The 15155-nt window shown below is 39.4% G+C and overlaps 2 protein-coding genes across 2 annotated transcripts; one reads left to right on the top strand and one right to left on the bottom strand.

The window, feature by feature from the left end:
- Positions 1 to 3831: 3831 nt before the first annotated feature.
- Positions 3832 to 8805, bottom strand: Br140 (bromodomain-containing protein 140). Its single transcript, XM_068289060.1, has 4 exons — positions 7418 to 8805; positions 6099 to 7357; positions 5764 to 6035; positions 3832 to 5697 (listed from the first exon to the last, which is right to left on the bottom strand). Exons 1-4 carry the CDS (start codon positions 8607 to 8609, stop codon positions 4125 to 4127), a joined length of 4296 nt encoding a protein of 1431 aa, XP_068145161.1. The 5' UTR covers positions 8610 to 8805; the 3' UTR covers positions 3832 to 4124.
- Positions 8806 to 9547: 742 nt separating this feature from the next.
- Incenp (Inner centromere protein) lies at positions 9548 to 13699 on the top strand. Its single transcript, XM_068288796.1, has 6 exons — positions 9548 to 9750; positions 9829 to 10009; positions 10073 to 11156; positions 11228 to 11324; positions 11908 to 12580; positions 13402 to 13699. Exons 1-6 carry the CDS (start codon positions 9682 to 9684, stop codon positions 13593 to 13595), a joined length of 2298 nt encoding a protein of 765 aa, XP_068144897.1. The 5' UTR covers positions 9548 to 9681; the 3' UTR covers positions 13596 to 13699.
- The last annotated feature ends 1456 nt before the right edge of the window (positions 13700 to 15155 follow it).

Here is a 15155-nt window from a genome sequence, read left to right on the forward strand (position 1 = left end):
CATATTTTGTCCATATGAAAAGTTGTTTATTAGTTGTCCATATGAAAAGTGTTCAGAACAGAATTGACACACCTCGAATAGACACTTGTGTCCACGGTGTCTTTTTCAATCTTATTGTCATATCTTTGATATGGTTAACGAAAGATGTTACGGCAGAAGAAACTTAAGTACCTGAGATATGTATATATCAGATACTTTATATCTACATATATAGTAAATGACCTTTCATTTCTGAAGAACTCTAGTTTATAAACTAAATCAAGTAAATAACTTAATTTTCTGTCTTAAAAATAACACATTGTTATCTAACATTTTGTATAGATCTACCAAGTTGTAACAATTTTTGAATATCACTTGGATTAGGACATTATTTAAGCATAAGGCTCTAAACTTGGCTAAATACACAAATAAGAAGTAAAACTTGATATATATTCTTCTGCTTATGTAAACTAAATCAATTATTTTATTTAATATTAAATGTATAATTGAGTTAAATTTGTTTGTTGCTTATTTTGGGCCCCCTTTAACCCAAGGCCGTTTATTTTCGTAAGCCAAAACATTCTTTTTATAAACGGATTTCTGTTTGTGGTTTTTCTCTAAATTGGCTCCGGCCTGCCATGGCTAAGAAGGGGTTTGACGTCACAACAAATAACTTGTTTTGATTTCGAATCGAAACAAAAAATATCAAGAAAAAACGCTTTGGGAAGTTCCCGTCAAGCCGCGTTCCGCTTTTGATTCAACAAATTTTTGCTTTTTAATAGTAGAGCGCCAACGCAATGACCTACACTTACTCTCAACTATTCGAGTATGTATATAGTATAGTGTACTTACTCTCCCAATCAATAATCAACTTCACAAATCGTCGACAGCAACAAATTAATTTGCATTTAAAATTAAGGCCAAGTTTGGTATGGGCGTTCTATAAGCTGATGTTAAATGGGAATTGAGTTGTTCGAATGTCACAGTAAATGGCTACCGTTTAAGCCAACATGAAAAATGAAATGTTTTCGCATTTTTTCCTATCTTTTTGTTTGTTAATTTTTGGCCAAATACATTTACATTCACTTGGCATTATCATTTGTTTCACGCCGACTTTATACTTAAAACGCAACATTTTAACACATATTTCAACTCAATCGGCCAGACAATCATTTTTCTGGGGATTTTGTTTTGGCCACGTTTCGTTTTTTAGTGTCATTAAATTGGCTTTAATCATGTTATAGAGTCGTGACTTAAGAACCAGACAGGTGACTCTCAAACTGTAAACCATAAACCCATGCCATGCAAGAGGTTATAACTTGGTTATATTATTTTCTTATGACCAGACGGAAGCATTTCAAAATCTAGAATATATCTGATTTGGCCAAAGTGTTTAAGTGTCGAGTGTGGAATTCCAAATTCAAATGACCAAATTAAATTCTTCAACTAAATAATAGTGTATAGCATTCATACTGAAATAAGGGTTTTGGAATGCAAACGGGAATACAGGCGGGATTAAAATTTTCTAACGTAAATTCATTTACCTAAAAGTTAATTTTATATATCAAGTTCAAGGTTGCACAAATTTGATTCGTAAGTTTCTGATTTTTGTAGTTTCCATTCTCATTGGAATCAGCAATATCATAAAACTAAATGTAGTCCAAATTTCGGACTTATACATGAACAAGTAAAGAATAAATTTCAAATCGTAAACATAAAGAAAATAATTTTTAGGTAGCACTAAGAGTGTATACCTTTTTTGTAAATTCGCCTAGAAACAATCGGTCTAAAACTAAAATTAGATTTGTAATTATTAAAATGGCTAACTTAGCTATTACATTTCATGGCGTATTGAATTGAAACATTTTTGTTTATAATCTAATATCTATATAATACAATTTTCAAATAAACCATTTCATAAAATATGATAAAAACTCTTAGGATATTTTGACAATAATATTTTAGAGCTTACTAGACTAATAGAAGAACATTGCATGCAACAGTCGAAACTAGTCATTCGGTTGAACGAGCTCATAAAAACAAGTATTTGTAGTCTCAAATTTTTAAGGAACATAGGACTATCTACTTGATATTCACCCACTAGTATTCAGTTTTTATTAATTAATTAGACTCCAACTTTAATCTTCCTATCAACTTACTAAGAACTTTAATACCTTGGAAAGAAAGCTCATATATCCAAATACGAGTAAAAAGTCAACTTGGTTTCGTTTACATATGTACTTATGAGTTGAATCCTATTCTGTTCGTTTTCGTTTGCCTAACAAACATAACATGAATTATTTTTTGACTCCCTCGAAAACAAAAAATGCTGTGAACGAAGTATTTTATGTTGAGCAACTTAAGTGATCATGGAGTTGTATGCTTGAGCTAGGCTAGCTATTATAATCTTAATAATTAATAATTATTAATGATAAAAACAAAAATAACAAGTTATTGAACTCCTTATTTATATATATACCAGCTTTAAGATGTTGTCCCTAATGCCAAAAAAAAAATAGTCCTGTTTTTCAGTAAAAAAAAAAAAAAAACCCATCAATAAATAATAGTTTTCTTTTTTGTTTCATTTCACATAATAACATATTGATTGCTAAAAAATATATGTGATCCTATTCAATTCCGTACTAAAGTCCATCTCGACTTAGCAGTGACAGACCAAGGCAATAATAAGTAATTGGGACCATTTAGATTAAGTACTAGACTAAGAGTAATTTAAAGTTAAGAAATGATTCAACAACAGAACAGAAAACAAAAAAAATAAAAATTTTAAGCCATTTCATTTTAGAAAAATCGAATACCTATACAAATATCATTATTACGAATATCCATCAAATCGATTTGATTTGATAAAAACTGCCTAAAAGAAAAGGATTTCCCAAAAAATCTATGAATTACCAGGATTACCATTAAATTGTAAATTGCTTTGAAGTATTTTTTTTTGTTTAAAACATTTATTTTTCTGTATTTTTATTTACTGATAAACTTTTTTCTTGGGGGGGGAAACAATATTCAATCTTGTTATCTTTTTGAATGAATGAATCTTTTCTTTTTGGGGGGTTGTGATCGGTTGGGGGTGTAGAGTTGAAATTTGGATGGCGGGTTCAGGACGTTCCAGGAAAAGTGGGCGTGGCATCTACATACATACTTTAATACTTAATTGTCTAGGCATTTCTGTTTTGTTTGTTTTTACTTATCTCTTATGAAAATTTGCATTAATTACACACAGTAATTATGATAACTAATAATAATAATAATAATATATTGTTTGTTCATATCGTGGGGGCTGTGAGAGGGGGGGGCCGGTGTAAATCAAGACGAGCACAAAGTATATATATATACACACATATTTATATATGTGCGTTTTATATTGTATTATATCTGTACATATATTTAAATGTTTCTTGTTGTAGGAGGGGCTTTTCTTGGAGTGGGGAACTATTTGATACAATTTTGTTTTACTTTTTAAACTTTTGAGGCGCTTTTTCTATTAAATGTTAAAGTATTTTTTTAGTGTTGGTTTTTTTTTTTTTTTTTTTTTGTTTTTGTTTTTTTGTTTTTGTTTCTTACAAGAGGCTTAAAACTATTTAACTTAAACATTGATTTGATTTTGCTTGAAACGTCTTGAGGTGATAAATTCCATGTGGTTTTTTTTTTGTTACGATTTTACAGAGTAGGTTTGAAGCATTTGCTAATTCCGCCTGGTAGTCCTCATCCTTTGTTGAAGAACGTGGAATTAAACGGAATCGATACAAGGACAACAACAACCTTAATTTAATGTTTTTTGTTTGTTTTTGTTTTTTTTTTTTTGTTTTTGAAATAATTTACAAAAATAAATTGTGTTAGCCATAAAATATATAGATATATATAAAAAAGGAGAAATATACATAACATATAAATTGGCTGATAGCCACTTGCAGTGGGCCAGGCCAATTAACCGAATGACAGAAAATACTCATCTAATGGAGGGCCTTTACTACGTCTCATCTCATCAATAGTTAACAAAAATCGTGTGTCCGGGGAAGGGGGAGGGGTGGGGGAAACAGAAAATTTGTCATACATATTTATGGCTAAACTATTTCGAGAGTTTCGTTTTCGGTTCTTTACAAATGCCATTGATTGATTAGCTTTCACATAATCGGATCGGGTCCTTGCCCCTCCAGATCCGATACTTGACTCTGATAGTGTAATGCATCTTGATAGGCTTTCTTTACCGCCTTTCGTTCTGCTGGCTTGCGGGATTCCACTAACTTTTGTTGATCCAAATGCTTGTCAATGCCAAGAATATCCAATTTATTTGCCGGCAACCATTGCCAAGTGCGTTTCACATCGAAGAATAGCACCAGGAAGACAATGTCGTCGAGACAATTCTTACGCAAGGCCAATACATCAGTGGGAGGGGCGGGTAGGGGTACACCATTGTAGACGAATCCTTTAGGGGTTTTCGGATCGAGAATGAGGGCCGGATACCAGGGATAACCCCGACATTTAGCCCACACCAATTGAAGTGGCTCAAGAGATGGTTTCCCATGCGAATTGAGGCTTCTACTGACCATCGAATCGTCTAAATCGTCATGACTCTTTCGCTTATTATTGTTCGTTATAAATGTGCTGGTGTGGGTGGTATTCCTTCGGGCCTTAATATTGTTGATCAACGGTGAGGGGGGCAAGGCATTTGGGGTGGCGGATCTTAGATTACCACCTCTCCGCACGATGGGGGGTGGCGTAGCTGTGGAACTAGTAGACTCGCTGAGATTGTTACGTCTTTTGCCTCTGCCTCGTAGTCCTCCTCCTCTTGCTAAACTTGATGGCGCGTGCGAGGGCGTTGGGGTGGGCGTACTTCTAGTTATCCTTTGCTTACTCCTTGCCCCATGCTCTTCATTTTCATCACTGGAACTGCCACTGCTACTACTGCTACTGCTGCTACTAATTGCCATATTACCATTACCCTGACTTCCAGTGTTATTCAAGCTCGGTAAGTCCAGACCATCTTGAGAGGAATCATTGCCATCACCGCCACCTCGATCGCCATCGCCACCTCCACCGCCATCCGCATCGCTTGCTTCATCACTCTCAAAGTCCGAACAACTGCCGGACACACTGAAATCTGAGCAACTACTGCAAGGACTACTGGACTGGGAGGGAGCATCATCACTTTCACTGGCATCGCGTTGATTGTTGCCACGATAGACACGAAAACTATCCGGTATTCGCTCAAAGGGCACTGGATCGGGCACTAAAACGGGAACTATTGTCGCTGGATTCGGTGACTTCTTTGGTGACATGGAGGAGACACTATTACTCATTTCAGTTAATCGACGATAGCGTCCAGGCGCTGATCTTTTGGGTGATTTGCTGCCGAAACCAATTTTGTTGCTTATGGACAAGGCGGTGGTGGTTAAACTAGCTGCTGCAGCTGCTCCTATGCCGCTGTTGGCACTATTGGTGCTACTCAGATCTCGACTCTGCGTCAACGTGAAACCAGAGGAGGCAGTGGGCGTAGCAGTAGCCAGAGCTGTATTCAGATTACTTGAGGCTGCCGTGGCTGCCGTTGTTGTTGAGGAGGAATTGGAAGAGATAAGGCTGGTGGATTGTGTGCTAGAGGATTGGGAATTTAAATGTTCCTCCTCTTTGACGGGGGTGGCCGGTGGCTCTGAGGGACGCTTAAGAGTCTGGGCTTTGCGTGTAATCAAAATGGCCGTTCTAGAAATGATTAATAGATAGATTAATAAAATGCAAATTGACAGTATTTACGGTTCCAAAACCCACCTCCGATTAATGCCCACGGGTGAACTGCTGTTATTGAGACTCTTGATGGGACTGCAGGGCGGAGTTTGCGTTGAATTATTGATGTCTTTCGTTCCCTCATCCTCATCCTCGGCCATGGAATCATCTTCGGAGTCTTCATCTTCGTCATCATCCATATCCATCGTAGTATTAATGGTGGTGCTATTAAGATGCTTGCGTGTGCGTTTATGGGCTCTCGATTCCAGCTCCTCCTCCTCATCATCGCTATGATTTTGCGCCTGAGTGGAGTGTCGCTGTAAATGTTGGCAAAAAAAGTTATAGTCGTAGAAATCTGATAACAAAATATCATTACTTACCGCTGCAAAACGTTTCTTTTGTAAGGCTTTCCGCATTCTGGTAATCTCTAGCCTAATCTGTTTAATTTTCTTTGTCCTGTAGCTGGGATTCTTAAGAACTTGGGATTTGTCCGCGAGTATGAGTAACTTTTGGACGACATCCTCATTAGCCGGCACAGCCAGCAGCTGCTTCAGCTCGTACTCCACTTCCGCCTCCACATGATCCACATGGGAACGCTGACTACGCTCTAGCAGTCCATCCCGTTGAAGCTCCTTGCGCAGCTGGACAAAGAGAGGAGCAGCCTGATCTCTCATCCTGATGCCGGCACGGTAAAACACCGTATCCTTATTATTGTAGGCCAAACAATTCTGTATCATCAGATCGAAATCGACCTCCAGTTGCTCCAATGAGGAATATTTGCAATTCTTGAGCTTATCCCGCATCGTGCCCAGATCCATGGGCTGTTTCACTATATCCATATAATCGGGCACCTCACTCGTGTCCACAGGCTCTCGAAATATCTCCATCGTATCGCGAGATTCAAGGCTATCCAACAATTTGGTTAGGGCAGATTCCAATGGATTGAGCTGCAGCATAACCACCTCCTCAGATATCTTAACAAAGGCCACCTTCAGCTTCTCCCGTTTGCGCACCAGCTCACAAAGAAGCCGCGCCCGCTCCAGATCCTGACGTAAACACTGCCAATATTTCAACTGACGATACAATTCATTCGTATCTGGCGAGCCCTCTATGCCATTCCTCTGGATCACACCATGATTATGACCCTGACTCTGGAGGCGCCTAAGCAGCGGCACACCATTACGATAGTGACGTTTTAGTGTCCAATACGCGATGATCCTGTCCAGGAATTCCTTCTTCTTTTGCATATGAATTATACTAGAAATCTCTTGGACACGCTCCGGAGGAATTGTTGGTATAAGGACAACGGGAGCGGTTGACCTCTTCTTGGCCAGAGCTTTGCGTGCCTCACGCATTTTATGCCTCGTGTCCTCGAAGTCGGGTACATTCATCTTTAACTTAGCATCTGCCGGCGTATGGGCATGGCAATAGGCAAATTTCTGGACATGCATGGACGAATCATTGTGGCCATCCTTAATGGTGTCCATGGTCATATAGAGGCCAGCCTGTTGGGCACAGGTCACATGGAAGGCGGCATAGCAACTGTTCCGATGGCATTGAATACATGCACCCAGACCCTTCTCTTTGCACACATAGCAGGTGAGACGCCAGCGTGCAGGTGGAATGGTCTCAATGGAATCTACAAAGAATTAAGATTAGTAATGGAAAGCCAAAAAAATTACCAAATATATATTCTTACCTATGGGCTCCAGGAACACTGTATTGGCAAAACGAACTTCTGGTATCCACAAGGCACACACCACATGCGCCCATTGTCCATGATCCGTCTGCTTGAAGGCTCCACCCGCATTGGGGCAGAGCACACAGTTGACCGGTTTACTTGGCGATTGTAAACATCGCCGGCATAGCCATTGACCCTCTGGTATATAGGGTACTCCGTAGCAATCCTGATGTACGGCCAGATTGCACATGTCACAGAAGAGAATCACATTTGTGTTCTGGCACTCTCCATCTAGACAAATACAACAAACTGCATCATCGTCAACCTCGACGCCAGTGGGCGTGCCATTGGCTGCCGCCTGGAAATGTGACTCCTTCTCCAGGCGATCCATTAGCAATTCCATCGTATCGATGGTAACTGAATTTAGTCCCAGCTTTTGACGCTCATCATTCATATGCTCCAGCCAGGCGGAGTCCTCCTCATCCACATCGTATTCGATTTCCCCGTCCAGCTCCTCTAGAGATTTCTCTATGAAGCGATAATAGGCCAATGGCCGAGGTGGAGCATCAGGCACATGGTAATCTTTAATTTCTATTACTTTAGCCACCGGCACCTGGACTTTTGCCCAAGCAGCGTGCTCTTCCAGCGGCCGAGCTTCGGCATTCAGTATGCATCCGCGTTCCACCAATGCGGCAAACTCTTGATCATCCACCAGGGGCAAAGGATCATCTATGCCCAGGCGCACGCTTTTGCCATCAATATTGAATGTAACCAGACCCTCATCCTCATTGAAAGAGACCAATGATTCGGGATTTACATTAGCCGAGCGATTTGATATACAGCCATTTTCTTGACCACCTCGGACACCTGCCACTCCAACACTGCCAGCACCACCACCGCCTCCTCCTCCACCGAGATTGGTGGTGGTACCATCTTTCCCCCTTATTCCTAGAGTTGATGTCTTGCTCCCGCTATCCTTGGGCGTCGAATGATGATGCGTGGGACGGGAGCGGGCCTTTTTCCGATGCGGTGTCAGCACCGGAGTTAGTGGTTGCGGATTGTCATGATCGTATTTGACCAGATGATACTGTAGCCCCACAATTGTTTTATAGCTACGATCACAGCCTCGCACTGGACAGGCATACGGTGGCTGCGACTGCTGGTCCTTAACGCCTTTGCAGTATTCCACGGCATCAAAATCGAGGCCCATTGCTGCTGCTGCTGAGGCGAAGAGCACGAGTGTCGTTTATTCTGCTTGCAATTGGTGACAGATTGGTCTGCTCCTCCGACTGGGCGACCCCTATATAGACATCTTATTATGGTTGTCGCAATGCGCGCGGTTTTTGTTGTTTCCTGGCTCAAAATTTTCGTTGGCTTGCAAAAAAACGCGATATTAACAAATGTGTTAGGGATGCGCTGCCAGTGTGTTAATTCGCCTAACTATCGATAACTATCGATCAATAATGGAGTTAAGGCCACCCTAAATGGCGGCACATAATCAAGGTGGGAAAAACCTCAGAAATCCTAAATTTGCAATGCAAATTAACATTTTTCTTAATTTAGCTACAATATAATTAAAAATTATGATGATTTATATGCCATGTGATCAATGATTTCAACAAAAATTATTTGCCACCAGAGCAGCTGCTGTCTAAATAGTCAGGGATGGACCATCGGCATTTTACTTTTACCGCCTAGGTCAGATACAAAACCTGTGCACATTGGAACAACAACTGCCAAACGGTAAAATAAATATTTCAAACTACAGTTGCTCAAATTAATTTTGAAAATGAAAACAATTAACTATTAACTCTGATAGTTTTTCTTTACTTTCTAGAAATCTGCCTTGTATTATTTTTTTTAAACATGAGGAATAAGTTTGTTGCCTGTAAAAAAATGTTACTATACAATTAATTTATGTACTTGAGTTTGAAGTTTATGTTTAGCACTCATTGAGTTCTTCATCAAAGTTAATTGATTGAATATATTATTGAACATTGATTACAGTCTTATTGCAATAAGAAAAACATTAAAATATATGTTTATAAATGGTTTCATTTCGATTGAGCAGAGATTCTTGCTATCCCTACAATTTTGAATAGGTCTCAAAGTGAGTCGTCAAATTTATCGGTTATCGGTTGTTTTTCTTCAATACATACGCGCGTCTGTATTGCCGCCATTTGAAATAAACGGATGACAATTCCGTGACAAATATTGGAATTTGTTAAATTTTGTGCATTTTTTGTGTTTTGCTGTTTGTGTGTGTGGGTGGAAGTGAGAAAATGGAGGATTTAATGGAAATATTAAACTCGGTTATGGAGTATCAGTTGAATTTGGATACACTATACAAAGTGAGTGTAAAGCGGTTGGTTGGGGGCGGGGTAGGCAGAGACCTAAAAGGATTATAACGCTTGGTTTTATTATTGCAGACACAACTAAATGAGTTATCAGATCTTTTAAATGGTGCGACGCCAAATTCTGGCGAGAATGCCAAAGCAACATCCCAGGCAGCTGCTCCGGCAATAAGCGGAAGCAGTTCAGTGACGCCGCAACAAGCCAAGAAGCGTCCCAAGCGTCTGACTTCACTATCGGAAAATGAGCATGAAAGTGGTGAGTAAAGCAATTTTCTAACAAATTTAACTATGAAGTGATAATTAATTATGATTCATACAGAGACAGATCCTCCATCGGAATACAGTGTGCGCCAAAGTGCGCGCATGAGCAATTCCCAGCTCTTGGCCGTTGCTGAGGCAGAGGAAAATCTTAATAGTACAGCTTCGCTAATGCCTCCACCCCCAGCACCAACTTTGGCAGATTCCACAATGAACTCAGGACGACCTCAGCGGGCAGCCAAACTGAAATCCGAAAAGAATCTTAAAGAGCCAAGCTTAATGCGAAAAATGCGTCGACCCAGCGAAGAGGAGTTGGTTAAGGTTAAAGTGGAAAGCGAACAGCGACCCTCACAGTTTAATAGCTCAACAAGCAGTAGAAATAAGACCACTACAATTGAAAAGGAAGCGATTATTCCAGATCCAGCTCCGGTTACCGACATTTCAGTTGGCACAACAACGGCTTCAGTGGACACATCTACAGCGGACAAGTCTTCAGTAGAGTCTGAATCCTCTAACAGGACGAGAAATCTTCGAGTGGAAGTAAAACGTGAAAAGCTCAGCATTGATATGCAAAAAGCCACAGGCAATTCCACTGTTGCCTTGGAGGCAGAAACTACCAGACAAACGGATGACACAGTCCTCTCCAAGACCACTGGTGAGCCTACAAAGAAAACGAAGAAAAAAGCTGCCAACCATCGTCCCATTAAAGTTGAGCGTTTTAGTATACTGGATCAAGGATCACCAATATCATCGCGTACACGAAAAAATAGTACCGAAACGCGTCCAAGAGCCGACACTCAAAATCGTTCCATCTATAAAGATGCCCTCGAGGCGCCATCAAATGAAACTGTGGTCCTAGGACCAGCTCCAACCAGTACTGTCCCACCAGCAGACGCTACTGTCGTAATAAGTGGTCAGCCAGAAGCCAACGATGCCACATTCCAAGTGAACTCTGGCGAACAAGAGGATTCAATGGAAACAGCTCGAGATGTTAGTCTACCAGAAGCACCAAGGCACGATAGTCTGATGACCGAGGATAATTCTGTTGAGGAACCGTTGCCAGTGGCAGCAGTCACCAAATTGACCAGTAGTGCCAGCACATTAAAAGCACTCAAAATGCCCACACGTCCGCATGAATTGTTCAAGTAAGTAGAGTGAATATTGGTCTTTATCTTTGGTAGTCAAATAATAATTTAAAATATTTTCTTTAATACAGTCCCCTAATGCAGAGTCCAGTGAAGATGCGAGTGGAGGCTTTTGAGCAGGTGGCAATTGCTCAAAATAATTTGCGTCCCAAGCGGATCAAGGATATTGTAAGTCATCATCTAGTAGTGTTCCGGAATTTGTTGTGAAACTAGCCATAAGAATACTGTGATTCTCAAAATTAAGTAGTATAAGACGCTAAATCATTCGAGTTACCTCCTGATCTCTTTTGTCTGGATTTTCTGACTTTTTGATGGAATAATAGTTGCTGCCAATGGTCCAACAAACTTAGGCAGTTTTTCTTAATATCATCAGACTAAGCAGCTATGATTACGTCCGGCCAGTCGTGTCCTTTCAGTTACCTTCTGCAGTCAATGTAATGGAGTCTGTCGTATTCTAAAGAACTTAAGTCCCATTCTACGTTTGAAAATTGTTTAAACATTGATTAGAATAGTTTTATTTTCTTACTTGATTACTTGACCGAGAAGCGTGCACTTACGATCACTCACTTTAAGAGCTTATATTATTATTTAACCCATATTAAATTTACTTAACTAGCATTCAAAGGAGCGGATATGGGAAAATATTTTTGTAGTAACTTTTGATTGTTTAGAGAGTTTTGCGTAAACAATCAACTGTTGAAAGCCCAAAGTCTATTTTCTATCTAATTCCGATATCTCTTCTTTTTCGTAGAACACTCCAGGGTCGAGTAATACACCAAAGGTAGGAAAATTGCCTGCACCGACTGTTGGACGATTCTTTACGCCAACTCAGAGTTCATCGGTAGTGCCCATTAATTCGGCTCAACCCAAAAAGGCTCCGATGAGTGCTTCCAAGGCTGGCACATTAACAAAGACAGCGACTGGTACCAATCTTAAGACCACTAATTCCACATCCACAAAGACTTTAAGCCGAGAGAATAGCGGCGATGATTTCCGCAAGGGTCTGCATCAATTGGCCGAAGAGCGCAAAAAACAACGCGAACAAAAGCATCTTCAGGCAGCCCAGCAACGAGAAGCCAAGGAGCGAGAGCGAGCCGAACGCATGGCCAAACTGGCGAAAGAACGTGAGGAGAAGCGAATTAAGAAACAGCAGGAAAAGGAGAAATTGGAAGAGAAGCGGCGACAAGAAATGGAGGAGCAACAACGTAAAATGCGTTTACTGGAGGAGGCCGAATCCGCCAAGAAGGCCAAACTAAGGGAGTTGGAACAACAAAAATTGCAGCAATTGAATGCAAAAGCGAAGCAAATGTTACCGCCACCACCGAAGAATAAGTTCACATGGGAAATGCTGCACGAGGATGATTCCACAGATGATGAGGAGAAGGTCACATACAAGCGACCACCAGCACCCTTATGGAGTCGAAGTAAGTTCACAATTCTTAGCAGTTGCTAGCTAGTTTAAACTTTTAGATAATTTTAATTGGTTTCAATTCATCAAAGTTTACCGTAAAGACAACCCATATAAATGTTCTTTTACAATTATTTATATACTAAATTTGTTGGCTCTAGCTCTTATAGTCTTCGAGATCTGTGTAGGTGTTCATACGGATGGACGGACCGACGTAGCTAGATCGTCTAGTCGTTTGTTGTTTAAATAGTCGGAATAGCTTCCTCTTACTTACACTTTGGCGACTTTAATATGCCATTTCACCCTATGGGTGCATAGTACTTATAATAAATTTAAAAGCACAGTTACAGATTTGCAAAGTTAAAAGTGTTAAAGAATTGTTTCAATTATTCAAATGAAATTTTTCTTATATTTTGCTTAGGACCGTATTTGAAATTAACTCTTGAGTGGTATAAAATCTTTATTCAGCAAGGAGCCTGTAAGATCTGCTAACTCCTTATTCCTGTTTGATCCCATGTCTATCTTAACTGTGAATACATCTATTATTCGGGATGGCCAGCAAAACTTCTGTTTCTAAAATAGAATTTTAAATTTTAAAATATTAACATGAATAATTTCTTAAACCCATTGACTGCATTTATTTCTTAATTTATTGTAAAGCCATCAATAACGGTTGGAAATCTAAAATATTTGATTGTGGATTGTTTTTACGATATGAACATCAAAATTTTAAGAAATATGCTCAAATACATTTTATGTAGGGGCTTTGGTTCGGACCGTATTTACCGGACATATTTTTTAAAGCTTCATAAATTTTAATGTGATCCTTTTTTGCAGGTCATATACGGGGAGAAGCAATCAAAATGCAAAGCCATGCACCTACCGATGTCATCGACAGCTTCTTTTCGGTGGCACCCACTACACCTGATTTGAAGTTAATTTTCCCCAACATTGATCCCAGTCACCTGAAACGTAATTCCAGTGTGCTATGGTCCACACCGCCGCGATATTCCGAGTTGCCAAAATATTAGATATTTTTAATATACTTTTTGCCTCTTTGAATTTTTTGCTATAAATTATTATCTATGTTCATATTTAATTCAATGTTCAATAAAAAATAAAAAAAAAGTAACAAAACAAGAAAAAAAAAAACAGAATGGAAGCTTCATATGGATGAATTTACCGCTTCTTCTTGATTTCCACTGACATTAATACCCCAAGTGCTTAGGAACTATTAAAGCCGACGGGCCGTGCTCAATTAATGGTCATGATGGAGTTGCCAAACAATTGGGGATTGATTCCAAGCAAAAGTGTGAAAAAAAGAGCAAGAGAAGAAGAAGAGGGAGAAAAAATGAAGAAGTAAACACAATTTCACTGGTCATGGGGCATGGTTTTGTGGCATGAGCCGGAGATAACTGAAGTTGGAGTTGGAGCTCTTCTTGCTGTTCGATTCTCTTTCAACACTTGGCGGCGGCGCTTCACTGCCAAATGAGGTGACATCAAAAACGAATGCCGAATGCGTGATTAAAGTTGCAGATGATCATAATGATGGATGGGTACAGATAAGCGAATAGATGATGCTGCTGCTGCTGCCGTTGTTTGGGGGTGCTCGTTGAAATTGTAGATTCGTGGAAAATCGGAATCCATCCTGCCTTGGTAGAAGTTGAAAGAAAAACAATTTCATTTTCAATTGCTTTTGCGGCTTCTCTTCGTGCGTTTGCAATTTACATGGTAATTGCTAAACATTGCTGATTGGAGTCCAGCCTCAAGATCGTTAGACAAAACAGAAACAACCGTCATCTACCGTGTCCACCCATACCAAGCTTCAATTTGGCAAACCATGGGCCGCTAAAGAATCTTCATCTTGATCTTGGCTTCGGTTTTTTTCTTCTCCTTTTATTGCCACTTTCAATTGTTATTGCTTCCTTTCAAATGGCAACTGTCGAACTTGTTGGATACTTAATGGGCGCCGTGGGGAATCGAGTAATGGAAACATATTTACCATGTGAAACTCACCACCACGAAAACCGGGAATACAAGTTAAGAAATGAGCAAACAACACTGTTGACTTTTAGATACTCTAACCCCATCAATGGGAACTTAAAGTATTTTTCTATTAGTAAAAAGTTATAAGTTTTCTAAATTTTGTATAGTTTACAATGAATAACACATAAATATTCTGCTTTAAATTAAGCATTAAAAAAGTTTAGGCGTTGAATGAACATACATATTTTAATCTCCTTAACATTGTTTTTGTTATAAGTATAGGATATAGTTGTAAACTATCAACCTAACTATATTTTACAAGAACTGGCTACTAAGGCCTTCGGCTTAGACGAAAACTACAACCATACACTAGCCTGCGATTCGAACCCGGGTCCTCGCTGTTTAGTTGCCCAAACAACTGGGTCACTTAGACAACTCATCTACCGAGGACTGTCTTAAACATTGTCAATTATAATTGTTTTGCAAAAAGTTTTCTTGAAATACATTTTCTACTTCTTTTAAATATATTTAGTATATTTTTTTTTAATTTTTTAAATCTAATTTATCTTTTTTGTTGTTTTTTTGGAAATTTATTCCTTAATCGT

The sequence above is a fragment of the Drosophila tropicalis genome, unplaced genomic scaffold (genome assembly GCF_018151085.1).
Source record: "Drosophila tropicalis isolate 14030-0801.00 unplaced genomic scaffold, ASM1815108v1 contig_593, whole genome shotgun sequence".
NCBI classification, from domain to species: Eukaryota; Metazoa; Arthropoda; class Insecta; order Diptera; family Drosophilidae; genus Drosophila; species Drosophila tropicalis.